At 43.9% G+C, this 26,921-nt stretch overlaps 1 protein-coding gene across 1 annotated transcript; it reads left to right on the forward strand.

Annotated features, from left to right (window-relative positions):
• Positions 1-1,377: 1,377 nt before the first annotated feature.
• On the forward strand, positions 1,378-23,386 carry hhipl1 (HHIP-like 1; the record flags this gene model as incomplete). Its single annotated transcript, XM_083633206.1, has 10 exons — positions 1,378-1,665; positions 5,131-5,424; positions 7,548-7,900; positions 12,383-12,526; positions 13,731-14,059; positions 18,131-18,257; positions 19,275-19,420; positions 20,301-20,382; positions 21,045-21,127; positions 21,545-23,386. 10 exons carry the CDS (start codon positions 1,378-1,380, stop codon positions 22,117-22,119), a joined length of 2,421 nt encoding a protein of 806 aa, XP_083489332.1. The 3' UTR covers positions 22,120-23,386.
• Positions 23,387-26,921: the final 3,535 nt, after the last annotated feature.

Genomic DNA, 26,921 nt, shown 5'->3' on the forward strand with positions numbered 1-26,921 from the left:
AGCACTCCCTTCACTCCTCCACTAGTGCAGGACAATGGTGGAACGAGCTTCCACCTTCGGTCAGGACGGCTGAATCACTGCCGATCTTTCGGAAAAGACTAAAGACACACCTTTTCAGGCTCCATCTGGGCCCTTCTTGAAACTAACTTCTTTCTCTCTCTCTCTTAAAAATAAAAAAAATAACCTAAACTAAACTATTCCTTCAGAAGTTGTAGTTGTCATAGATTGTGTTGCATAGTTGATTGCTCTATTGCTGACAAAAATGTGTTATTGTAAGTCGCTTTGGATAAAAGCGTCTGCCAAATGTCGTAATGTAATGTAATGTAATGTAATCTTACATGTTGGATATTGTATGGTGATACAGGCATAAATGTAGTCATTACCTGGTTTTAAAGGCTGCATATAAAGTGATCTCATTTTCTGAACTTGCATACTAGATTGTTCTAGCTGTTCTAGCCTACCCACTTCATCATTATATCCACATTATACTGACAATTATTGATCAAAAATCTAATTGTGTCAATATTTTGTCAAAGCACCAATAGTCATCCCTACAATATTGTCGTAATATCGATATCAAGGTATTTGGTCAAAATTATCCTGATATTTGATTTTGTCCATATCGCCCATAGACCAGTGGTTTTAAACCTTTTGTAGCCTACCCGAGGGCAGCACACCAAAGGGCAAGACAAAATCTCACCTATAGGCTATATATACAGTATGTGCAAAATAGCCTCTATAACATTATCACTCTTATCACTCAAGGTTTTTTACTAATGCCAAATATATTTGACAGACACCTATGATAGTAGCCTAGTATTAACAATTAAAATAATTTGCCTATGTATTGGGAAATAGCCTACAGAGTAGTACAAAGTTCTGATATATAGGCTAGTAAATTAAAAAAATCACTCATAACCTTTTGTATGGTTTTAGGCTATATTTGCAATAATAATTGTTGTCACAAAATCCCAAGGCACACCTGACCTCGCCTCACGCACAGCAGTGAGTGCCTAGGTGCCTACCTAGGTGCCTACCTAGGTGCCTACCTAGGTGCCTACCTAGGCCATAGATAGACTGTATACTAAATAGGCCTAGCCACAGCATTTGGGAACCGAACCACTGATGTCGGAGAGGGCAGATCAGCACGTCAGAGGAGAAAATCAGAGCAGAGGGCAAAGTGCGCGCACGCACACACACACACACACACACACACACACACACGCACACGCACACGCACACACACACACACACACACACACACACACACACACACACGCACGTCTCTCTCGCGCGCGCGCACGCAGACAGACAGACAGGAAGCCGTGTGTTTCTGCCGGGACAGATCTCCTCCATGCTTCCCACAGACAGCGCGCCATGATGCGGCTTGGTTGTGGCCAGGTCCCGGTGTGTCTCTGGCTGTATGTGACGCTAGTGTGTGTATGGCTACCAGCACCTGTCGCATTACACCCGCAGTGTTTGGACTTTAAGCCGCCCTTCAGACCGCAGCAGAAGCTGCTGTTCTGCGTCATGTACCGGGAGTTTGGCTGCTGTGACTTGGGCAGAGACCAGGAGCTGATGGCTAAATACTACAAGATCATGGAGAACTTCAACTACCACGGCTATGCCCGCTGCGCCGCGGCCGTCAAAGAGCTGCTCTGCCAGGTAGGCTGCAGTGCCTGGGCAAAGGTCGCGTATAGCTTTGTTATTAACGTCGGTAGTCCCAAAGCTCTCCATCACGCGTTCATCTGTTCCAAACCACAAACAGCTGACTGACTGCGTTCTGCCATGTGTCAAAACACTGACTCTGAACAACAACACTCAAACAGCTGAATAACTACTCTGTCTCGAGACTCCCGGCTCTGAATAATATGCTAACATATCGGACACTCCTTCAGAAAGCATACTGTTCGTTTGTTTGTTTGTTTGTTTGTTTGTTTGGATCTCTTTTAGCCCTATTGGACTATTCTTCCAAGAGTCCATAGCATAAAAACATTTATTACAAATAACAGAAACATAACACAGTAGCCTATACAAGTATAGAAAAAGCATACGATACATTCACACACATTGATGGCATAATATACACACTATATACTTAAGCAATATAGCATGAGAGCTAGTGTGTTGTGGCAAATATATCCCGCTGATCAGTTGTTATCCCACGATAACGCAGGCCGAGTGGGATAACAACTGATCAGCGGGATATATGCCACAACACACGCTGCTCGAGTGCTATATTGCTTTTATAAAACGGTTTCCAAGTATGATAATATAAATATAATAATAATACTATAAGTCCGACTGGCATGGTATTCTGATAGAGTCAGTTGAAACACTACTGTAAGGCGGGACCTCTAGCAAGAAGATAGACGTGCGGGTGATTTGATTGGATCGTTCTGGAGACTGAAGTTGACATTGGCCAATCCTGGCGCTTGCTGAGAAGTTGAGAGCTTTCTGGAAACCCCGACAGGCAGCTCGAGCGCAGCGCTGCATTCTCAGCGCTTGCTGAGAAGCTGAGTGCTTTCTGCAAAGCCCGACACCAACTAACGTTACGGGGTTAAATGCGGGGTTAACAGCCTTTTTTTTTGCAAAGAAGACATTAGCCCGCATCTATTCTTGTACAAAACATAATTTTCTGCGAAGTATTAGTAAAGTTATAAACGAAGATTGATTCACAAGGATCTGACAGCTGTCTCCGCCATTTGTTTTTTTTGAGGTAACCAAAGGCTTTTAGTAAGAGAGTTGCCATGGCAACCAATAACCCATGGCCATGGTTTATTGGAGTGGGTTATTGGATTTATACAATGGCTGTGAACCAATCAGATTGCTTGATTTGAGAGAGCCGTTTTATAATTAAGCAATATAGCATGAGAGCCAGTGTGTTGTGGCAAATATATCCCGCTGATCAGCTGTTGCGGCCGAGTGGGATAACTGCTGAGCAGCGGGATATATGCCACAACACACGCCGCTCGAGTGCTATATTGCTTTTATAAAACAGTTTCCAAGTATGGTAATATAATAATAATAATAATACTATAAGTCCGACTGGCATTGCATTCTGGTAGAGTCAGTTGAAACACTACTGTAAGGCGGGACCGCAAGAACGTGCGGGTGATTTGATTGGATCGTTCTGGAGACTGAAGTTGACATTGGCCAATCCTGGCGCTTGCTGAGAAGCTGAGAGCTGTAAGGCGGGACCGCAAGAACGTGCGGGTGATTTGATTGGATCGTTCTGGAGACTGAAGTTGACATTGGCCAATCCTGGCGCTTGCTGAGAAGCTGAGAGCTTTCTGGAAAGCCCCGCAGCTCGAGCGCAGCGCTGCATTCTCAGCGCTTGCTGAGAAGCTGAGAGCTTTCTGGAAAGTCCGACACCAACTAACGTTACGGGGTTAAATGCGGGGTTAAATGCGGGGTTAACAGCTTTTTTTTGCAAAGAAGACATTAGCCCGCGTCTATTCTTGTACAAAACATAATTTTCTGCGAAGTATTAGTAAAGTTATAAGCGAAGATCGATTCACAAGGATCTGACAGCTGTCTCCGCCATTTGTTTTTTTTGAGGTAACCAAAGGCTTTTAGTAAGAGAGTTGCCATGGCAACCAATAACCCATGGCCATGGGTTATTGGAGTGGGTTATTGGATTCATACAATGGCTGTGAACCAATCAGATTGCTTGATTTGAGAGAGCCGTTTTATAAATAATAATATAACACTATATGAATAATAATGCATACTTGCCATACCACCCCATTCAATCAGTTACAATACATCCACACCAATTTACCATAAAAAAAACAAAATTCTGAAGTTTAAAACTATAACAGTACACTCAATACAAATACAAATATTACAAATACTACAACACAATTTCCTCCACTGTTGCCTCACAGCAAGAACGTCCCGGGTTCGAACCCCGGTCCATCCCAGGTCCTTTCTGTGTGGAGTTTGCATGTTCTCCCCGTGTCCGTGTGGGTTTTCTCTGGGTGCTTCGGTTTCCTCCCACCATCAAAGACATGTATGTTAGGGTTAATACTCATGTCAAAGACATGTATGTTAGGGTTAATACTCCTGTCAGTGCCCCTGACCAAGGCACTGGCAAAAGAACTGGAGTTGGTCCCCGGGCGCTGCACTGTGGCTGCCCACTGCTCCTAGTTCTAGGAAGGTTCCTAGTAGAGGATGGGTCAAATTCAGAGGATGAATTTCCCCATGGGGATAAATAAAGGATAACTTAACTTAACCTATTAATGTATAAAGACAAATCCTGAGAATATATAGAATTAGCTATACCCACAATTAAAGTTACACTGTACATAATCATCCTGAGCATACAATGTTTACTTCCAGACCAGTGTTCTTTTAAAAATGCATTTTATGTTTTGTTTAAATAGTCTTTTTGGTAAGCTGCCAATGGGATCATAGAACCATTCCATAGTTTAACAGCACGAAAACATTCTTTTCCCAGTTTTGATTTGTTGATTTCCTTTAATCACAAATGAGGAGACAGCTGAAACGACGTTACAGAAGGATTTTGAAGTTCACTTTGGGACAACACAGATGTGGATTGTGCAAAAGGACTTTACAACATGAAGATGTCCCTAATAGAACTGCATTCAGTGTGATTTCCTGTATCAGCAATCAGCCATAATCTCATGTCATCGTATCTCTAGTCAAGTCAAGTCTATTATAGCCCTTATTCACAGGCAAGTCTCAAAGGGCTAAAGTCTCGCTACTCGCTAGATCTAACTAAACACAATCAATAAACACAAACTGAACAGTTTAAACAAGCTTGGCAGGAGCCTGAGCTGTACTCTACTGGCAGCCCTCAGCAATGACCCCAACAACTTACAGCAACACATCGAGGCAATCTAGCTCAATGGTTCACAAACTTGTCACATCAAGGACCCCTAAATTGACACAAGGATTGAGTTAGAGCTCAAATAAATGATTCCCCTTTTGCTGGGGACACCCTGGAATCCACCCAACGACCCCTGGGGTTCCCCAGACCCAATTTGAGAACCACTGAAGTAGCTAATCTAGCCTAACACTACCCCTGACTGCCGTATCTCACAGTGTCTTCCTTTGTGTTGCCTCTCCTCCTCTCCTCACGTCTCATCCTCTCCATCGGTCCAGGAATGCTCTCCCTATGCAGCTCACCTGTTCGACGCGGAGGACCCCAGCACCCCGGTCCGGACCATCCCCGGGCTCTGTCCGGACTACTGCGTCGACTTCTGGACGAAGTGCCGCTCCACCATCCCTCACCTGTCGGACGACCCTCAGCTAGCACAGCTCACCCCAGACCAGGCCCAAACCTGCCGCTACCTGCAGCTAGACGACATGGACTACTGCTACCCACACCTGCTCAGCAACCAGCAGCTCTCCCAGAGCCTGGGCCGTGTGCAGGCCGACTCAGAGGGCTGCCTACAGGTATTATTGGCTTAGTCCAGCGGTGCTGACACTTTTTTTGCCTTGCGAGCTACTTTTAAAATGCTCATCTCAACGTGATCTACCAAGCCAACCGGGATCGATACCGATACCGGTACTGCTTGTCGATACTACTCTCCATAATTTGGTGCAAAAAGAAAGACATGACATGAAAAGATGTGAAAAGTTATTTTGTTATTACTTTTTTACAGAGATAAATTAAATTCCTGAGAAGGCATATTTCATCATTGTGAATATGATGATTTATTAAACTTAGGTCACCTATGTATTAGAAATTTGCTTTTTTTTTTATTGGATCCATATGAACAGAGAAAGCATCTGTAGTTTTCCCCATATCACTCTAACAGGCAATGTACACCAGATACGTTACGGCTGCGTTGCGGATCCGCCAAAACTGCTGGATCGACTCTCGCCCATGTTAATAGATGGGTGATACATGCAGTACGGAAAAATTATGCACCCGTTCTATTTTTGTCGGATCCCACATGTGTCTGACAGATTACATGAGTGTGGGTCTGTTCACAGCTGTACTGCATCTGTTCCGGAGGCGGTGTACATTAGCCCTAATAGGGATCCTACTACAACCCCCACAATGCATTGCGCTGGCTCGGCTTAAAGAAAAGAAAAAAGTTATGCTGCAGGGATAGAGGAAGCGGAGGCTTATTTTCATTTACAAAACGTTTTCCTCATCGAGTTTGGACAAATCACACCCGTTTTGAGGATTATGAAACAAGTTAATGTTATGTTATGTGGACTCACCCTGTGTTGATGAACAGTGCTGTTGGATACTAACGCTACAGGTAACGCTACAGGTAGGGGCTGCCAAGTTAACACCGTCCGTCAAACAGTCAGCTTCAGCAAAGCACTGTGAAGTTTGTTGATCATCACAGAGCAGCCTCCCAGCTGCAGACATGTCTGTCTGTCTGTCCCTGATCATCACAGGACAGCCTCCCAGCTGCAGACATGTCTGTCTGTCCCTGATCATCACAGAGCAGCCAACCAGCTGCAGACATGTCTGTCTGTCCCTGATCATCACAGGACAGCCTCCCAGCTGCAGACATGTCTGTCTGTCTGTCTGTCCCTGATCATCACAGGACAGCCTCCCAGCTACAGACATGTCTGTCTGTCTGTCTGTCTGTCCCTGATCATCACAGGACAGCCTCCCAGCTGCAGACATGTCTGTCTGTCTGTCTGTCCCTGATCATCACAGGACAGCCTCCCAGCTGCAGACATGTCTGTCTGTCTGTCCCTGATCATCACAGAGCAGCCTCCCAGCTGCAGACATGTCTGTCTGTCTGTCTCTGATCATCACAGAGCAGCCTCCCAGCTGCAGACATGTCTGTCTGTCTGTCTGTCCCTGATCATCACAGGACAGCCTCCCAGCTGCAGACATGTCTGTCTGTCTGTCTGTCTGTCTGTCTCTGATCATCACAGAGCAGCCTCCAGCTGCAGACATGTCTGTCTGTCCCTGATCATCACAGGGCAATGCTGCTCCATTCCGGGTGCTCGCAGCTCCTCTTCCAGACTCGGTTGTGTGATTCAAAAGCACAATATTCAGCCTCGTATCATGAAACTAGATTTGTTCCAAATACTACTGATATTTGAAATCTTTTAAACCTGTCGCAAGTGTAGTCACAGGACAGGAGTGTAAACATGTGCACGGTTTACAAAGCTGCGTTATTTGTCATGGTAACCAAATGTAACACAGCTCTCATGAGTGATCGACGTATTCACCTTATTTTTCAACGCGGAAGTAAGCGGTAGGCGGGACTTCCGTATTTGGCAAGAACATCCGGTTTGAAAAAAGTCCGTTTGCGCTATTTCCCCCACACAATGCAACCCAAAACAGCCCAATTGGTGGGGAAAGAAATTTGGCAACACTGGTCCACAACCCAAAGATAATCATAGAAGACTAAAGAACCCGGAAAATATCCACATTTATATAATATGAGTGCACTCCTACTTCCTGCTTAATTCCGGTGGAACGAAAAATTAAAATACCATAAAACTGACTGGGAGCAAGACAAGCCAACACAATGTGCGGATTCTATCAGATGTTTTAATGCTTGTCTTATCGGTTGTTTTTCTTCTTTTTCCGTCCGCAGCTGTGCCTGGAAGAAGTGGCCAATGGACTGCGCAACCCGCTGGCCATGGTGCACGCCAACGACGGCACACACAGGTTCTTCGTGGCGGAGCAGGTGGGCTTGGTGTGGACGTACCTTCCCGATCGCTCCAAACTGGAGAGGCCGTTCCTGAACATCACCAAGGCGGTGTTAACGTCAGCTTGGGAAGGGGACGAGAGAGGCTTTCTGGGGCTGACCTTTCACCCCAAACACAAGTACAATGGCAAAGTGTACGTGTATTACTCTGTGGAGGTGGGCTTCGATGAGAGGATCAGGATCAGTGAGTTCCACGTGTCAGCCACCGACATGAACGTGGTGGATCACACCTCTGAGCGGTAGGTATAGATCACACCTCTGAGCGGTAGGTATAGACGCCAAGATCCCACTCAGTTCTGTCACATTTCCTGTTCCTTTATTTGTAGGGATGCAAGCAGTGTTGTGCAAGTTCACACTTCACAAGAGCTAGCTCAAAGTTCAGCTCACACAGATTAAAATGAACTAGTTCACGTTCATAGTTCAACATTTTGAATTTTGAACTAACTTCACGGTGCCAAAAAATTAGCAGTTCAGTTCATTTTCATCTAATTTCTTCTTCTCCTTCCTCTTTTTTTTGGCCAGCGCACGCAGGGCACAAGCCCTATAACAGGGTTTGTCCACCTGATTCAGGTGCCCTCTACACGAGGACAGTTTCTGGAAGAAACGACACAATAGCGTTTCCTTCACACCTTTTCCTTCACACCTTCTCCCTGTTTACATGAGCGCTGTTAAATTTTTAAAACGCTGTAATGTACATGCCAGGTCGCTAGGTGGCAGTGTGATCACCTTATTCTTTGCCCATACAAGGACGCTTCTGCATGACGTCATTTCGTAATCGTCTTTCCGGTTTTAAACACGGAAGTAGAGTACGCCTACCGCAGTCATTTAGATTTGCCAAAAAGCTGTTTTCAAGCTAAAATAAACCCCAAACTGTTTTAAAGTTTTAATATTTGTCGGGTGAGAACGTAACATATATGTGACCAGTTTATTAGAATAACGCCTATTGGAAATCTTTAACGAGCAGCGAGGACCGGGAGCGCTGACTGTGATCTGTCAAACCCTACTGTACTGTAGGCTACTGGCAGTGAGAAAACACTGTCGACGTGCTTTTGTAACTAACGTTAAATGCCGACCGGGTACAGCCATCGGCTCCTCGCAGCAGTAACGTTATGAACATGTAACTGAAGTTGGCCGTAGTGTAGCTTAATTCTGAATGTTGCCAAACTTCATTCATACTGACGTTTTATTTTGAAAATGGTTGCCAACTCGCGCACGGCTATGGCGTAATCGCATGTGTCTCGTGTGCAGGCACGTCAGAGTTTCTGAAATGTGCCGTCTCAAATCGATTACATGGAACGATCAGCGAGGGGCGTCTCAAAGAATTTCACTCTGGAGGGTGGTTTCAAAATGTGTCGTTTCCTAAGCGCGAATTCGCCGTCGCCGTCTAAAAGGGAATCAGAATCAGAATCAGAATCAGAATCAGAAAGACTTTAATGATCCCCGGGGGGAAATTGGGACAAGTTACAGTAGCTCGCTCACATAACACACATAGCATAAAATAAACAGTAGTAAATGGATAAAAATAAGCAGAATAGAAGAATAAGAATAAGAACACAACATAGCATGGAATACACAGTATTAAATGCGATAGGAGCAAAATAAGTGGAATACGTCTAAGTAAGCAGAATACGTAGAGTAAGTATACCTTACGTGCCAATTGTCTTTATTGCACACTGAACTTATATTATTATTATTATTCGGCTTGCCCTATACGTTACACGTGGCTCAGCCAGGCACTTTTTTCTTTTTTCTTTTTTCAGTTAGCCTATCGGCTGGCTCAGTCTCAGGGAGACTGAGCGTCTCCGAGGTGCTCTTTTAAGAGAGGCATTAAATAGACCAATGGCCACAGGCAGGAATGATTTCCTGTGCCTCTCCGTGTTGCATCTAGGTGGAATCAGTCTCTCACTGAATGTACTCCTGTGTTTGACTAGCACGCCGTGGAGTGGGTGCGAGTCATTGCTCATGATGGAGCGTAGCCTGGACAACGTTCTCTTCTCTGACACCGCAGTCAGAGAGCCCAGATCCAGCCCCACAATGTCCCTGGCCTTACGGATCAGTTTGTTGAGTCTGTTGGCATCCGCTGCCTTCAGCCTGCTGCCCCAGCACACAATAGCATAAAGGAAGGCACTAGCCACTACCGACTCGTAGAACATCCTCAGCATGGTCCGGCAGACGTTGAAGGACCTCAGCCGTCTCAGAAAGAGGAGGAGGAGGAGGCACTAACGATAAAATAATTCCCCGTCACCATAGGAAACCGTCCTCGTGTAAAGGGCCTCTTAGTCACCAATTTGCAAGAGGATTTGGTCCCACTCAGAAACCATAAGACCTGCCACTACCAAACTTGGTAAGTAGGTTCACAGTCACCTTTTACTATGAGCGGAAAAATTACCCTAGTTGACCACTAGGTGGCGCTATAACAGCCCTCTTTACATTTTGGTCCATAACTTTTGAAGCGTAGAACCTACAATCAAAATATTTTTCCCTGGATTCCTTGAGTCATTCCGCATCTGCTGATAGAGGCCCCGCCCATTTCCGTCTAACGAGATTTCCCGCCATTTGCACACACACACACACACACACACACACGCACACACATGAAATTATTATAAGTAAGTTTATTTATTAAGTACAAAATTAAAGTCCCTGGAAACCAGAAATATTTTATTATTATTTAGCATTTTGAGTTCATCACATCACAGGGGCCTATGTTAATAAGCCACCAGCCAAATTTGAACGATGATGAACGTTGCAAAGTATATAAATTTAGGTTTGACAGCCATGGCAAAAGTAATGAGAATCAATTATTTTTTAGAGTGTATTTTCTCCCGCGGACTGTGTGGGCGTGTCCCGTCTGCAGCAGGGAAATTTCTCTGTCTCTTTCTCTTTCTCTCTCTCTCGAAGGAGAAGAGAGAAAGAGAGAGATGGTGTGTGTGTGTGTGTGTGTTTGTGTGTGTGTGTGTGTGTGTGTGTGTGTGTGTGTGTGTTCGCGCGTTGCCCCGCTCATAGCGTACTGACTGACGGTCATCTGTCTATCTATCTTATCTGTCTGCACGCGCGCACACACACACACCACACACACAGCACACAGCAGCGCTGTGCCCTCGCAGGCAGAGTAGAGAGCTTTCCCTCTCAAGGTTCCTACACACCGCCGACGAGTAACGATAGAAGAAGATAGAAGTAGCATAAACTCGCAGATAGACAGATAGACAGATAGATAGACAGATAGATAGATAGATAGATAGATAGATAGATAGATAGATAGATAGATAGATAGATAGATAGATAGATAGATAGATAGATGTTGGTTCTTAAAAGAGCCTTTGTGTTGACGCAATGCGTAGTTAGCTAGCTGCAAAAAGGTGTGGGACCACTAGAACTCTGAAGAGAGATGGAGGCAGAATGTGCGGGACTGCGGGTTGCGCGTGTACAAAGTTATATAGAGCTTATGACGTCATAAGCTCCTGCATTTTAGCACCTCGCGCACTGCTGTCTTCAATGAGGAAGTATCTTGTAGAATCTTGTAGAAAAGTGTTGATTTTAAGGCTTTGGGTTGAAAGTAATGTATAATAATTTTGGAGACACACAATTAGGCAACATAAGACCCTAAATAACATAGTTAGAACGTTTTTGTGGATTTTGGTTTCCAGGGACTTTAAATAATTATTTTCTAGGGCTTTCTTACATACTGATTTTCCATTATATCCTTCATACTTTTGCCACCGACAGCCCTCCACATTAAAAATGTCGCTGCCTGCTACAACCAACAGGCTTTTCTGCGCTGGCCATATGCTAGGTTTCGACCTAGCCTTGTTTTTCATTGTTAGTGCACGAGCGTCAAGTCAGCCAGAATGTAAAAGGAGATCTTCCACTTTAGAGCTTTCAAAATAAAACTCTTATTGTAATGTTAACCTTAATGTTAATTTTGAGTAATGCTTTACACAGCCAAAGTTTCACTCCATATAATCTTCACATCGGTATTTTGATACAACGTTTGCTGTTTGTGTTTCGTTCATTGAAATACGTTTTTCTCCAAAGGTGAGAATTTGAATACATTTATTCTGAAAGTAAATTGCGAGATTTCAGTTGCTAGTCTGAGTAGTGAGTTGCCTTGAATTGACACCAAAAACACTCCCGCAGGTGTGAACGACGCTCACTGTATGTTTGTTGTAGAAGGATCCGCTCAGCTCACCTGTTCACCAAAATATGAACTTGTTCAATGAACAGCACATGCACAACATCCAATATGCAGAGATGTTCTAACTCTTTTGGCTGATTGCTGATACCAGTAGCCTATAAACTTTTTCCACCTAATTTCAGAGAACATCAAGTCTCTCATGTAGTGGAATGAACACATTATTATGCCTACTCTTATCATGATGGCACATGCAGGCATAAATACAATGCTTTTCATAATGTACACATTCACTGGGCAAAATAAGAAAACTACTTCAACTTAGGTTATATAAAACATGGCATATTTTATTTATTTACGTAACATTTTCTTTCTAACAAAACTGTAAGATTCATCCTATTTAAACAAGCTTGGCTGATGCTCTCCCTGGGTTATGCTTAGCGTTATTTGATCCGCCTGTCATATCGGCAGAAATGTTTGTTTTGGGCCAATATTTCACTTTAAAGTCTATTGGACTGGACGATACCGTTGACATGGTATCATTGTGTTGTGCATCCCTACTTATTCGTGATGCTCACTTTCTCTCCAGGGTAATTCTGGAGATCGATGAACCTGCATCTAACCACAATGGAGGGCAGCTGCTGTTTGCAGATGATGGCTACTTGTACATTTTCACAGGGGATGGTGGAATGGCAGGAGATCCATTTGGGACATATGGCAACGCCCAGAACAGGTAAGTTTGCAATTGAAACACTTTGGAAGCTAATTAATTTGAAGTAACAAGGATTCTAACCCAGTGATCCCCAATATACACATATATATATATATATATATATATATATATATATATATATATATATTTTTTTTTTATTACTTATTTTATTCATTTATTTATTTATTTATTTTTTACATTATGTCCCCCTGGTCTCCCGCCTCTCATTCACTTGATCTATTTTACTCATATATAGAGTGTAAAGGAGCCAGGGCAGCCAATAGAATGCATTTGTTTGTGCCATGTGGTTTTGGACAACCAATAGAAAGACAGTATCCGCAGGTGGAAGAATTCCATGAGGAAATCTAAAACTGCTCTCTGCTGCGGCTCTTCTAGTTACTTTCGCTTTTCGCTTTCAACATAGTGATTCAATCCATAGTAAAACATGACAAATACTTTGTTCCTCATGATAAAGAAACCACCATTTTGTAAAAATAGATTTTCTATTGCTTGTGTGTATTTGCAGTTCTGTGGGTTCATAGCGATCTCCATGTGACCTAGATGAGCTGGTCTTATAGAGGTGATTGTGCTTGAAACAATTATGCGAGGCATTAATGTGGTAAACACTTCACTTTTAAGGTGGTATATTTAGGCAAAATGACAAGTATAATAAAACAGCCAAAACAGCCCAAGACTTAACCACTGGATGGAGATATCCAATGCTTAAAGCAGTCGGGAAGGGATCTTTTTTTCTGCTGTTGCTCATCACAGTTTGTCTCAACAAATGTGTTATGCACACAAATACTTCTGATGAGTAAGGGGGAAACAATTTTGGCAATCTGGCTTTGGGTATTTAACATATTTTTTGGGATGTGGATGTATTATTCATTTGCTTTTTAATTAATTTGCCAAGTTCACATGCTCTGTTAATTATATAGAACATATAGGGAAATACATAATCTTAGTCTCATGTGTTGATCAGAGTTGTGATTAAAGGGTTGGGTGGGCCCTGGAAGATTTTCACATTTCAAAATGGGCCACGGCAATCTTAAGTTTGGGAACCCCTGTTCTAACCAATTGTAGGAAGTGTAACAAAGAAACTTAATGGAGATTTATGAGTTGTTTTCTCATAATACAAACTTAGTTTTCCTTTGTGAAGGAGCTTCCGGAACATTTGAGACAGCCATTAGTGACTTTGTGTTCATATTGCTGCCTCATGTCTCAGGTCAGCTCTATTGGGCAAAGTCCTCCGCATTGATGTGGATGACAACGAGAGAGGCCCGCTGTACAGAATCCCCCCAGACAACCCCTTCGTACACCAGCAGGGGGCACGACCCGAGGTTTACGCTTACGGCGTCCGCAACATGTGGAGGTGCTCGGTGGACCGGGGCCAGGCTGTGACCAAGGAGGGCAAAGGACGACTGTTCTGCGGGGACGTGGGCCAGAACAAGTTTGAGGAGATCGACATCATCGAGAAAGGCAGGAACTATGGCTGGAGGGCCAGAGAGGGCTTCTCCTGCTACGATAAGAAGCTGTGTGCCAACACCTCGCTAGGTCAGCATCCTCTGCTCGCTCGAGCCACACCAAGATTTGTTTAGAAAGAGAGCACAGACCAGTGGTTTGCAATTACGTACCGTAGGCCCATTTCACAGCAACCGTTTTGAGGTAACACAGGAAGTAAAGCAGGTGTAATCAATAACGTTAACAAGGGCCCTGGCACTGGAGCACCTAAATGAAATGGAACCATCATTAATGGTTTTGTTTACACCTGCTTTACTTCCTGCTTTACCACCTCAAAACGGCTGCTGCGAAAAGGGTCAATAGAGGGCAAGAGTCTGGTTTTCATTCCACCCAGATGACGTGGTCACTCAACAGTTCCTTCTCTCTCATTGGAATCAGCTGCAGATTCTTGGCATAATTGGAGTCAATTTGAATACACCTACTCCAGAGGTTTTGCTGGCACACAGAAAAAGAAATTATTGTTTCACCGAACAGTCAGAACTACTACTCCAACTGTGATCGCTATTTGAAATGAGCCAGTAGGCATTTCAGTGAGATTTACATTCAACTAAATGTCACCAACATGCTATGCCTACAGCAGTCAGTGTGGTGGTCAGAACCATGTGGATTATGTTGCTCGCTCAATCAATGCCTACCTTTGCTACCGGCATAGAGACACTGCGGAGCGCGTCATCACTCAGAAGCCACGCCCAAAACGGGGGGAAACAGAACCCCCCCCAATCCTGGCGTTCTCACGTGCATGTCGCGTGCATGGTCGCGTGTTGCACACAAAGATCGTATATATGGACATTGAACACTCCAACTTACTTCCTTGACAGCTAGATCCACATTTTCCTCCTCGCCAATTCTCAATGGCTTCCTTTTTTTGCTCAGGAGTACAAAAAACTTTAACTGGCGATTTTTTACATTTGTTGTCTGCGCAGCCCCACCACACAACAGCTTTTAGCTATGTTTAATTCAAGGAAAATGACGCTGGTGTTTGGAAGTGAACGGAGCGATTTCCCCCGTGATGGGCGTGGCCTATTTCATGCAGTGTCTCTATATGCTGAAACTGGCCCGCGCGGGTGGAGTCACCACTGGCGTGCATAACAAGTGCAGCATTATATACTGATATTAAATTATCATATGATGTCATCTGGCGACTTCTAGCAACTTTCAATCTGAGCAGCCAATAATAATAACTTTATTTGTATAGCACGTTTCTAAAACCAAGTTTCCAAAGTGCTTATAGTGCAATAGCTACTTTCCTTGGAAAAGAGATGGTAACACTGTGCCACACACTCACACACACAGGTATACCATCTCATCTCAGTCAACATTGTGAATGAGTGATTCAGTTCATTGCAGTACTTTGTACTTTTAGCATTAGCGGTGACTAAACCATGCACTACAGGGGTGTCAAACATGCGGCCCGGGGGCCAGAACTGGCCCGCCAGAGGGTCCAATCCGGCCCACAGGATGACTTTACAAAGTGTGGAAATTGCACTGGGAAGTCCTTCAATCCAATGTGATGCACTTGTGAAGGCTAATAGGTTTCAGGGCCAAGTTAAATATTATAAGTAGCCTATTCATGTTCTGTGTTCTTCTCTAAATGGTAATGAACTATTTTCATGACCTTTGAATATAGAGAATTACACAGTTGCCCTCAATTGTACAGTAATGCACAGTTACAGAATACATTGATCTTTTTTTTCCAATATTTTATTTTATCAACCTTTTTTTAAACAACACACAAACAAGGCAAACAGACAGGCTCATTACACATGAGAACGAAAGAAACAAAAGAAAAAAACATATTAACACTCATTATTGTATCGTACTACCAGTTGCACAAGGTATCTATATGCTCGCCAGATATATCGTGTCCGAGATCCCACGCAACGGGAACCGCGAAAGATCAACCAGGCAAGTCACCCGTCACCCCCAGCCTCACTGAGGTAGGCTAAAAATGGGTTCCAAATAACCGAAAATATATTAAGTGAGTTGGTCCTCAAGAACCCAAGTCTCTCCATCCGTATAACAGAGGTCATATCCGTCAGCCACAATTGAAAAGAGGGTGAAGAGGGGGATTTCCATTCCTTCAGGATAAGTTTCTTGGCAACAGTTGTCCCCTGTGTCAGAGACTGTTGCACCGCCGTAGGGAAATTCAGAGAAGAGTCCGAGCAGCCGAAGATGGCGAGTTCTGCCTCTGGCTGAAGGGTTATTTTGTAGGCTTTAGAATACCAGTCAAATATTTTGGCCCAGAATCCTGTTAGTGAAGGGCAAGAATACATTGATCATTTATTTGATAGGCCTATCATAGCTGAGATAACCCTATGTGAACACGTATTCTTAAAATGTATACAGGACCTGTCATTTTTTACACTAAAATAAACTTGGATCTGTTATTTCTAAGTTATAATGCATTGATTTTCTTTACAGTATATGACCCACTTGAGACCAAATTGTGTCGCATGTGAACTAAAATGAGTTTGACAGCCCTGCTTGTAACCTGGCTCTCAGAATAGAAAGCTCACAGCAAAATATCCATCTAAATGTTACAACAACAACAACAAAAATGAGTTAGCCTCTTATTTAAGGAGGTATTGGATTTGAGTTCATCTATGAATATTAATCTCAGAAGCGTTTTGGTGTACAGTGGGTTTATGAGGTATGTAGCCTATGTCTTGGCAATATTTCAGCTGGACCAAGTCAACAACATTTGGCTAATGGTCTATTTAAAGGACCATCTCCAGTGACTGGTGATGTCTACTTCTGCCCTTTCATTACATCATCCATTGCCTTGTCAATTGAAATTGATATGTCCTCCAAATAATTCTCTAGATACTTTAAAGTCCCTGGAAACCAGAAATATTTCTTTATTATTTAGCATTTTGAGTTCATCACATCACAGGACCCTATGTTAATAAGCCACCAGCCAAATTTGAACGATGATGAACGTCGCAAAGTATATAAATTTAGGTTTGACAGTCGTGGCAAAACTCATGAGAATCAATTATTTTTTAGAGTGTATTTTCTCCCGCGGACTGTGTGGGCGTGTCCCGTCTGCAGCAGGTTTTCCGAGAGAGAGCGCGAGACAGAGGGGGGGAGGGAAACGGAGAAAGAGATCGAGTGCTGTGTGTCACTCGTGTGTGTGTGTGTGTGTGTGTGTGTGTGTGTTCGTTGCTCGGAGACTTGCTGCGACTGCACAGCGCTACTCTGTCTGTATGTGTGTGTGTGTGTGTGTGTGAGAGAGAGAGAGAGTAACCTCGCGTCACCAGCCTGTGTGTCTCTCTGTGCTCTCTCTCTCACTAGTCCCGAGAGAGAGAGAGAGAGAGAGAGAGAGAGAGAAGCATAGCGCTTGGCACGACGGCACACAGAGTGGGAGGGAGACGGACAGCGAGGGAGCGCTGTCACTGGGGGCAAAGAACGGACAAAAGGAGGGTGGGTGCGGATTGCGCGCGTGTAAAAAGGTTATAGAGAGCTTATGACGTCATAAGCTCCTGCGTTTTAGCACCTCGCGCACTGCTGTCTTCAATGAGGAAGTACTTTGTAGAATCTTGTAGAAAAGTGTCGATTTTAAGGCTTTGGGTTGAAAGTAATGTATAATAATTTCGGAGGCACAAAATGACTAACATAAGACCCTAAATAACATAGTTAGAACGTTTTTGTGGATTTTGGTTTCCAGGGACTTTATGCTATCCATCATTGTCATGAGGTTGTCGCTCATGTTTCCAAGAATATCTTCTGAGGAAATGAAGAACTGAATTAGCACATAACCCTGGGTGAAAATTGCAAAGTTCAAATGAAAAAGCTGACCCGGAGTCTGTTTTGTCATTTCCAAAACAGAGAATTGTCTCACATTTGACACCCTCCCCATGTGAGACATTTATTCTGTATAGGCAGAAAGCATTTTCCTGTTACGTAATATGGACTATGATGCCATATCCAGGGCTGGAATACCAACATAGACACAAACCTTTTTTAGATGCATCTGTATGGCAAACTTAATAAAACAAACTTTTTTTTTAATTCTTATCGTGGCTTAGAGATGAACAGAAATATATTGAGATGGGGGAGGAACTCAATAACAGCAATAATAATGGGATCCTGTGATTTGTGTAGATGATGTCCTGCCTATTTATGCGTACCCGCACAAGATGGGCAAGTCAGTCACTGGCGGCTACGTCTACCGAGGCTGTGAATACCCCAACCTGGATGGCATGTACATATTTGGAGACTTCATGAGCGGGTAAGACTTGATCTGATAAATAGACCAAAGAATACAATCTGACACAGGGGCGGCTTTAGCTCAGGAGGTAGAGCGGGTCGGCCAATGACGCAAGGGTTGGCGGTTCGATCCCCGCTCCCTCCCATCTGCCGTCGCTGTGTCCTTGGGCAAGACACTTAACCCGCCTTGCTCCCGATGGTGTGTAGGCACCCTGCATGGCAGCCTGCCGCCATCGGTGTATGAATGGGTGAATGTAGATTATCTACTGATTGTAAAGCCCTTTGGATAAAAGCGCTATATAAATGCAGGCCATTTACCATATGTGTCTTGCATTACTGTACTTGGTTCTTTTTGTTGTTTGGTGTATAATTGTTCTTATTCCCCTGGATAACTATGCTAAATGTATAGCATTCAGAACATGTTTCAGCGATGTAGAACATCAAACGGTAAACATCAGCTTTTGTTGTCAGTCCCTCAAGTCAAAGAGCAAGAAGGGCTTCTTTATAGACCCGCCATTTTGCAGACGTTCAAATCCATCGTACAAGAGGTATAGGTACCAACTTCTCCACTGACAGTAGCCTTTTGTCATTTGAACAACAGAGTTGTTGCTTCCTCCGATACACGTGCAGTCGCTAGCGACAGCGAGGAGTTTCACCGGCAGGATGTAGTGCATGGGAGGATCACGCTACCCCCCCCCCCCCCCCAAGATCCCGTCCCCCCGAACAGGCGCCCCAACCGCCCAGAGGAGGCACTAGTGCAGCGACCAGGACTCATACCACTCTGGCTTCCCGGGTCAATTCACCGTTTTCGTTTAAATAGACATGTTGCTATGTTTGTCAGGGCTGAACTCAGCCCTGGAAGCTGTTTGTAGGCATTCTGGGAAATGTAGGAAATCACTGAAGTAGAGGTCGACAAGGGTGGTTGGTAAATTAGAGCATTTCATCACAAAATAACTATTGGGATGCACGTAACATCACAGATTGATTATGCGTATCAGAAGGTGGATTTATTTTCCTTGAAGTTTGTGTTGTGTTGCAGGCGTTTGATGAGTCTGCAGGAGGACACACAAATAGGACAGTGGAAATACAATGAGATCTGTATGGGCATGGGCAGGACCTGCACCTTCCCTGGACTCATCAACAACTACCACCAATACATCATCTCCTTTGCAGAGGACGAAGCAGGTACTGTATGAACACACACACACACACACACACATACTAAGGTTGTCCAAAGTATCAATATTAGCGATTAGTCTCTATACGATACTAAGAATTTGAAACGCATACAATACTCATTTGCAACAGTATTGATACCAGCAGTGCTGAATTTTCTGCTGAATACTGCTGAATTTTCCCTCCCTATCATTGGTGGGTATCCGTTGCTTCAACACGATAAAAGTGTTGTGATAGGCTGATGACTAAAGCAGGGTAATCTGCTGTGTTGTCATAGGCTGATGACTAGAGCAGGGTAATCTGCTGTGTAAAGTTAAAGTTTTATCGGGCCTAGATTAGGGAGAGTCTGTCCGCCCATCTGTCTTCGTTTATTGCTATGATGTGCTGTCATCCTCCCCAGTCACACCATCACTGATGATGTCACAATGTCTATGTGAGTGTGAGGGCTAAAATGTGTCAAATATTGCTGTAGTGGCCCCCCCATGGGCGCAACTCCCCCCCCCCCCAACACACACACACACACACACACACACACACACATACACACACTCACCAGATTCATGCCAGACCCCTGAAAAGTGCTCTGGCCGGTTTTGGAGGCGATTGGAGCAACTCAAACACACAGCTCTCCAATGACAGCAGTAGGATAGTCGCAGTGGGTCCATACACGTGAACTACAGAACATAGAACACTGCTTCTGCAACTGTCAATGTTTCTCTGTACTCGTCCCTTGTAAATAAATACACTGACAAACTAAACACCCACTAAAAGCCAGCGTCAAAGCGCTGTTGCCTCTTCTGCACTCATGGTTGTCTGCACTAAGTGTAACTTGGAAAAGGTTCATATTGTGTAATGTCCTCCTGATGTCATGTTGTTCTTGTCTCATCAGGCGAGCTGTATTTCATGTCGACTGCAATACCGAGCGCTACGTCCCCCTCAGGAGTGCTTTATAAAGTGGTGGATCCCTCAAGGTCAGCATCAACATGATATGACTGCATTGGCTTTTTCTCACCTTCACATTCACTCAACGTTGTGTCGTTTGCCATGTACGCGTCGCTAACCGCGTCTTGTATAAACAGCCTGTACAGTTTCTGCCTCTGCACCAACATCTGTTCATAATTACAAACACAGACATGTGGTTCTTCTCACAGAGCCCGGTGGATTTGAACTCAGGGCTGTGTGTTGGTCAGAGTTCGGCAGTAACTAAGTACAAAATAAATACTTTGTTACTGTACTTAAGTAGGATTTTCAGGTATCTGTACGTTACTGAGCATTTATTTTTCAAAGCAGGTCATTCTGCCTAGCTGTGTTTGGGTATAGAAGGGAAATGAAGCCGTGTTGGCAGTAGTGTGAAAGGCTCGTCATCCTAAATCTCCCCTGACTCAGATTGTTTCATACAGGCCTTGGCTCTCTCTCAGCTCAGCAGTAGACGGTTGTGTCACCTCATTTGTTTTCCAGCCATCAAGCTGATCCTAACTATTCTTCAGCACCTCTGGGACTTGAGCTGGAAGCTCAGTGCATATTAAAAGACAGAAGGTTTTGGCTGCATCGATGTGATTATCGTTTTGTTTCGTTTGAGCGTTTTCCTTTTTTGTATTAGCTGTAAGCAAAGATATTTCATTTTGCTTTTCAGACGTGCTCCACCAAGACAATGTCACTATGACCCTCTTCCGGTCAGAGTGAAAAGCAACCTGGTCAAGTTCATTCCACAGGAAAGTAAGTCCCAGAAATGTTCTGTAACGGCATCTTGTATTCTACTGATGTCAAATCCAATCTACAGTATGGCATTCACAGCTTGGATGATGATAGGGGTTTATCTTTTTGACACGTCACAGAAAATTGATTAACCTATTTAAGAGCACAAATCAATTTTTCATAAACCAAATATTTGACTTGGAGTTGGTCGTGAGGCCAACATTGGTGTGCAAGAACCAGAAGTACAAGCTCATTATTCTTATAGGTGGGAATTACTGTACACCTTCTCTATGTGTTAAAGCTGAACGTCCGTCTGGACTAACAAACTGAGTGATGTGAAATGATTTGTTATTTGAGTGTTAATAATTGGTAGAAATGGACATCTGTTAGGTATTTGTTTATACAGAAGCTGTGTTTTTTACATCCTTCTTCCATCAGCATTAACTGGTGTTGAGTTACCAAACAACCACGAGGCGGAGCCATATCCTACAGAGTCCCACGACTGGCTGCAAGAGCTCATTGACCAGCTGGGGGATCCAGAAGCAGACCCCACCACCCCCTTCCCAACCACCACCACCACCAGCAAACCACCCAAGCATTCGAGACGCAAAGGCCGGCGCAAGAAGGGCAAAGCCAGGATGGAGAGTGTCCCCGACCCCCAGGATGGAGCGGTTAGGCTGGTGGGGGACGAGCAGGGGCGTCGCGACCGCGGGAGGGTGGAGATCTATGCTAACGGGGAGTGGGGTACCGTGTGCGATGACCTATGGACTACCAAGAACGCCGCGGTGGTTTGCAGGCAGATGGGTTTCCGCTATGCCCTGAAGGCAGCCAAGCACTCTGAGTTTGGCGAGGGGAGGGATCTGCCCATTCTCCTGGATGACGTCCAGTGTGACGGCACAGAGTCCAGCCTGCTGGACTGCCAGCACACCGGGGTGGGCACGCACAACTGTGCCCACTACGAGGATGCCGGGGTGATCTGTGGCAACTCGGGCTATATTACAGTAACGGTCTAAAAGTGTGACTATGATGAAGTAAGTGCTACTTATAATTGACTTAATTGTCTAAGAGAAGAAATCCACCCTTGAGCATTGTAACGTTGTGTGATCGACCTTGCATTCCTGGGCTGGTTTTGTTGTTTGATGGTGAAATGTTTCATTGATCTAAAGCTGCGTTCACACCGACCTATTAAAGTTTTTCGCTGGCATCGAGTTTACATACAAAGTCAATGCAAACGAGCGATTGAGCGTATATTCGCCCGGGAGAAAAATCGCTGGGCGTCCGAGCGACAGAGACAGAGCGATAGGGAGAAAATACGCTCGTCGCCCGAGATGAAATATCCCAACTCGAGCAAAATTACGCTGGCATCAGTCGCTCGCTGTTTGGCTGCCGTGTGAGAGTGAGTCAAGGATCACACTGGCTTGGAACAAACCGCTGGTTTATTGTGTGGCAACAAACCGCATTGACAGGCTGACAGCTGACATGAAGTGAAAGTCTGTACTACCGGTATGGAGCTCGCGTTAGGAGCACGCTGATAGGCTTAGCTTCTAAACAACTACGGTGGCTCGTAGTGGACAAACATCATGACATTGCGTAACGTTATAGCCCCCACATGTCCGTCAATTCGTGTGCCTGTTGATGAGCGATTTAAACAGAGCGACAGAGCGATTCCAAAGGGTTGAATCAAGCGACAGAGAGAAAAATAAATATCTCGGTGTGAACACAGCTTTAAACATCAATGGTAAACGTCAGGTTTGGTACAAAGGAACTCAGAAACAAAGAGCGAGGGCTTCTTCCTAAGGCCATTTTGAACCAACATCAACACTCATACAGGGTCCATGGTCAAACAGGATCAGATGTTCATTTCTCTATTACACATCCCACTGTGTTCCCACAGGAGCCTCAATAGACCACAATGCAATGCAGCCACAAGTAGTGTAAAAGGGAAAAGCCCTGGCTCTGCTCAGGGTTTTCTTCTGGAAAACATTGAAAATGACATAACACACTTAACATCACAGATTGATAGCCAACCGTGTAATAATGTCCAAGGGTGAATTTTTTTGTCCCTTTACTGTCTTATAATTGGCAGCACGTTGCACTTAGTTATACATCTTTGGCAGGTAAATGTTCAAACGAGAGATTTTTTTATTTGACTTTTTCATCACACACTTGAAATGTTTAACTTTAATTTGTATGAATGTTTTATAATGCTGCAAATCTGCCTTTGTCGCTTTAGGACGTGTGTCCACATAGCATTTTCTGCCTTTTTTTGGAGCGGAAAAAACGCGGATGATAATATCACCATTGCGATTGGTCGGCTGGGAAATGCGCTTCACGTCACCCATCGCTTTTCCCAGAAGTTGAACATTTTGGAACTTTTGAAAGTGCTCCTGAAAAACACTGGCTGGAGCGCTTCTCTGGAGCGGCGGCCTTTGCGCACCTTGCGTGCGTCTCTCGTTACTTTTAATGAGGAAGGGCGCAGGAGCTCTGAAAAAAAAAAAAAAAAACGCTATGTGGACACAGCCTTAGTGCTGTGTTATACAGCAACAAATAACAGACATTTGTGTGTCTATAAAATTGAATGTCACATGTTCTCACTGTGATTGTATTGAATGTTCAATACTGAATGATTATATGAATGTGTAGCCTACTGTTTTCAACTTAGTCACTTTGGTCAGCAATTTCAATAAATCTTTTGCATACTAGTCTCGCCTGGTTTTCCCCACTGGTAGAACATGCATGACCTTTAAAATGGTTGAGGTTATAACTTATGTCTCAACCCTTTTCATAAATAGCCCTAAGTTTATAGTAGCCTACATATTGGGGCCATTTGTCTCCTAGACCCAAATCTGAGAATATTTGTTAGATAATGTATGATTTTATTTTATTTATTTATTTATTGGGGGGGGGGGTTCCAGAATTCTATGACTATATGTAGCCTACTGTTGTAGGCAAAGTGAAACTATGATCAAAACAGTCATTCTTCTACAGTTTCTAACTCTTCATAAAACAATGGTGATGTAATAACAATTGATCACTTTGCTGGGTGGGGACCCCTGGAACCTCCTCAAGCAGTGGTTTTCAAACCTTTTCATGTGAAGGACCCCTAAACTGGCACAAGTAGACCCCATTTGGTAAGACTGTCCCAGGGTCCCCATCTGATAAAATGTTTGCTTAATATAGCCTAGCTTAGATGTTTTATTGCAGAAAATGTATGAAACCCATAACCAAAATAGTCATGTATTGATTGTCATTGTGTTACAATGGAACGAGTGAAAATAAATTATCACCCTTTTTGCTGGGGACCTCCTGGAACCCCCCCAAGGACGGACCCCTGGGGGTCCCCGACTGACTGGACCCCACTTTGAGAACCACTGGACCCTTGTTGGTCCCCGGACCCCACATAGCTTGATATTAGACTGAATTGTCAACTCATTACACTCAATCAACAAAGCAGACAATATCAACTCCATGGAGTGGGCGGATTCGAACGTGTGGGCCCAGGGAACTAGTGGTCAACATGACTTAACCAGGTAACAAGTCCCTGACGTTGTTAGGAGCGCTTGACACAGCATTTCCAGGTTTTAACTTGTTTTCAACAGTCACAGATTAGGCTGTGCACAGAGAGCCAAATTCTTGCGCACTTCCAGGTTAGGCATGCGCACCAAGAGATTTCATCCGCCATTTATTTTCCCCTAGACATTTCGTAAAATGCTTATAAAAATAGTTTTACTTGGTCAAACCAAACGATTCAGCTATATTTAGAAAAAAAGAGAGACGATAGAACATTTCACTCGAACAAAAAACGTAAAAGAGACGATTAAAAAAAAAACTTTTTTCTATGTTTCTTCTTTTAAGTTTTTGTCCGAGTGAAATGTTCTATGGTCTCTCCTGATTCTAAATATACTTGAATCATTTGGTTTCACAAAGTAACATAATTTTTACAAGTATTTTATGAAATGTCTATGGAAATAGTGGATGAAATCTCTTGGTGGGTGCGCACATAGACATATATAAGGCTAGATGGCTTAAGGCGGAGTCACCAGCGTCGTTGAAGCGCCGCCATCTTGCTACGGCAGGCTTTCTGGTACGTTCTCTGGTAGCTGTTGGAGGGTGCACAGACAAAAATACTCATAACTTGCTGAAATCTTGACGGATTTACAAACGGTTTGGTTTATTACAAGCATATTCCGTTCCCGAGATATGGCAACAACAAAACAAAAAACACTAAAAACACTATATTTTTGATGGGCTCCAAATTACACCAAAATTATACCGAAGCATCTATGCCATGAGAGGGATTCAGGCACAAAGTTTCATGCAGTTTCATCCATTTCCCTAGGAGTTATGATCATCTGATGTGATAATACAAACCCAACAACAGATGCTCATAGCTCCTAGCAAAATGGATGAAACTGCATGAAACTAGGTGCGTGAATTCATCTCATGATGATGATGCTTCAGTTTAAGTTTGGTGTAATTTGGAGCCAAAAATAATAATAAAATGTTAGCGTTTTTTTAACCCATAGATATATATAAAGCTGTGGTGCCGTAGCAAGATGGCCACCATGCGACGACGTCGCTCTCCATTGACCGGCAGCGCGGGTAAGCCATCTGGTGCGCACATAGACATATGCATGCCTAACCCGGAAGGTGACGTTATGCACGTCACAGCGCAGAGCAGAGCACAGCTTTGCTTCTTGTTTGGCCCGCTGGTTCTCGTTTAGCGTTAGATCTAAAGAAAACTACATGGTGTCATCATGTATGTAAAGTTACCGCGGGTATTTGACATCAAAACGCGAGGGAATCATTTGCACTATCATCATATATCGACCATTTCAGTCAGCCATGACTAGTTCTCACAGAAATTAAGGACGCTGTTTGCAGCACACAGACCGGCTCCATAGCTCAGTGGTAGAGCACTGGTCTTGTAAACCAGGGGTCGCGAGTTCGATCCTCGCTGGGGCCTTTTGTGTGCATGCATTTAGCCCTGCTGTGAAACGTCTTTTCACACGGTGAACTGCTCGTATCCAGGCTGAGAGGGGCTGGTAAAGAAGTCTTTTCACTCCGGGCTTCAGCCAATGCAAAAGGTTAGCAAGTAAATACCGAGCCGAGGCGGCCCCATCCTGACACCCTGTGGTCTTCAGTGGAACTGCATTTATATGAAGAATATCATTTAACATTGTTTTATTCTTCTAATAGCCTATAGTCTTATTATGTGAACATGCCAGTCAAGATATATCAAGTTATAAAAGCCCTTAAAACAGCTCAGCTCTGTGTCCCCCCTTTTTGTGGATTAATGACAGACAGCCTTGTCATGATTCCAGCCAGCCCGTGTTTGTTCGAGGATGTTTCCTCTGTTGGAGGCTCATTGGTATGCCGAGCATCAGACCAGCGGAGCCGGGGCCAGTGGTCGCTGTGCAGTGTTGGTGAGTAGTTTAAGTTAGTTCGTTAAATTCATCTTAAAGATATAGGCCTACTAAACACTTTTTCCACTACAGTTTGCAGTAGTTGGGTGGTAGTTTAACTGCATTCAAATCTCAGTAGCTTTTTCAGTAGCAGGGTTGGGAGCGGGTTAGGCAACTTAAAAAATGTAATCTGATACAATTAGCCTACTAATAGTCCTAACTGTTAAAATTGTAATCAGTAATGTAATCCAAGTATCACAACATAAAAGTAATGTAGGCTAACTGATTACTTCCCATTACTTTTGGATTACTTTTGAACACATTTCCTGCATGCTCCTCAGGAGGAAATCTTTCCTGTAATACTTTAGCTACTAATTTCAGACTTTATGTGTTCGTTACAGCAGGTTTTC

The sequence above is a fragment of the Poromitra crassiceps genome (genome assembly GCF_964638095.1).
Source record: "Poromitra crassiceps genome assembly, chromosome: 3".
NCBI lineage: Eukaryota > Metazoa > Chordata > Actinopteri > Beryciformes > Melamphaidae > Poromitra > Poromitra crassiceps.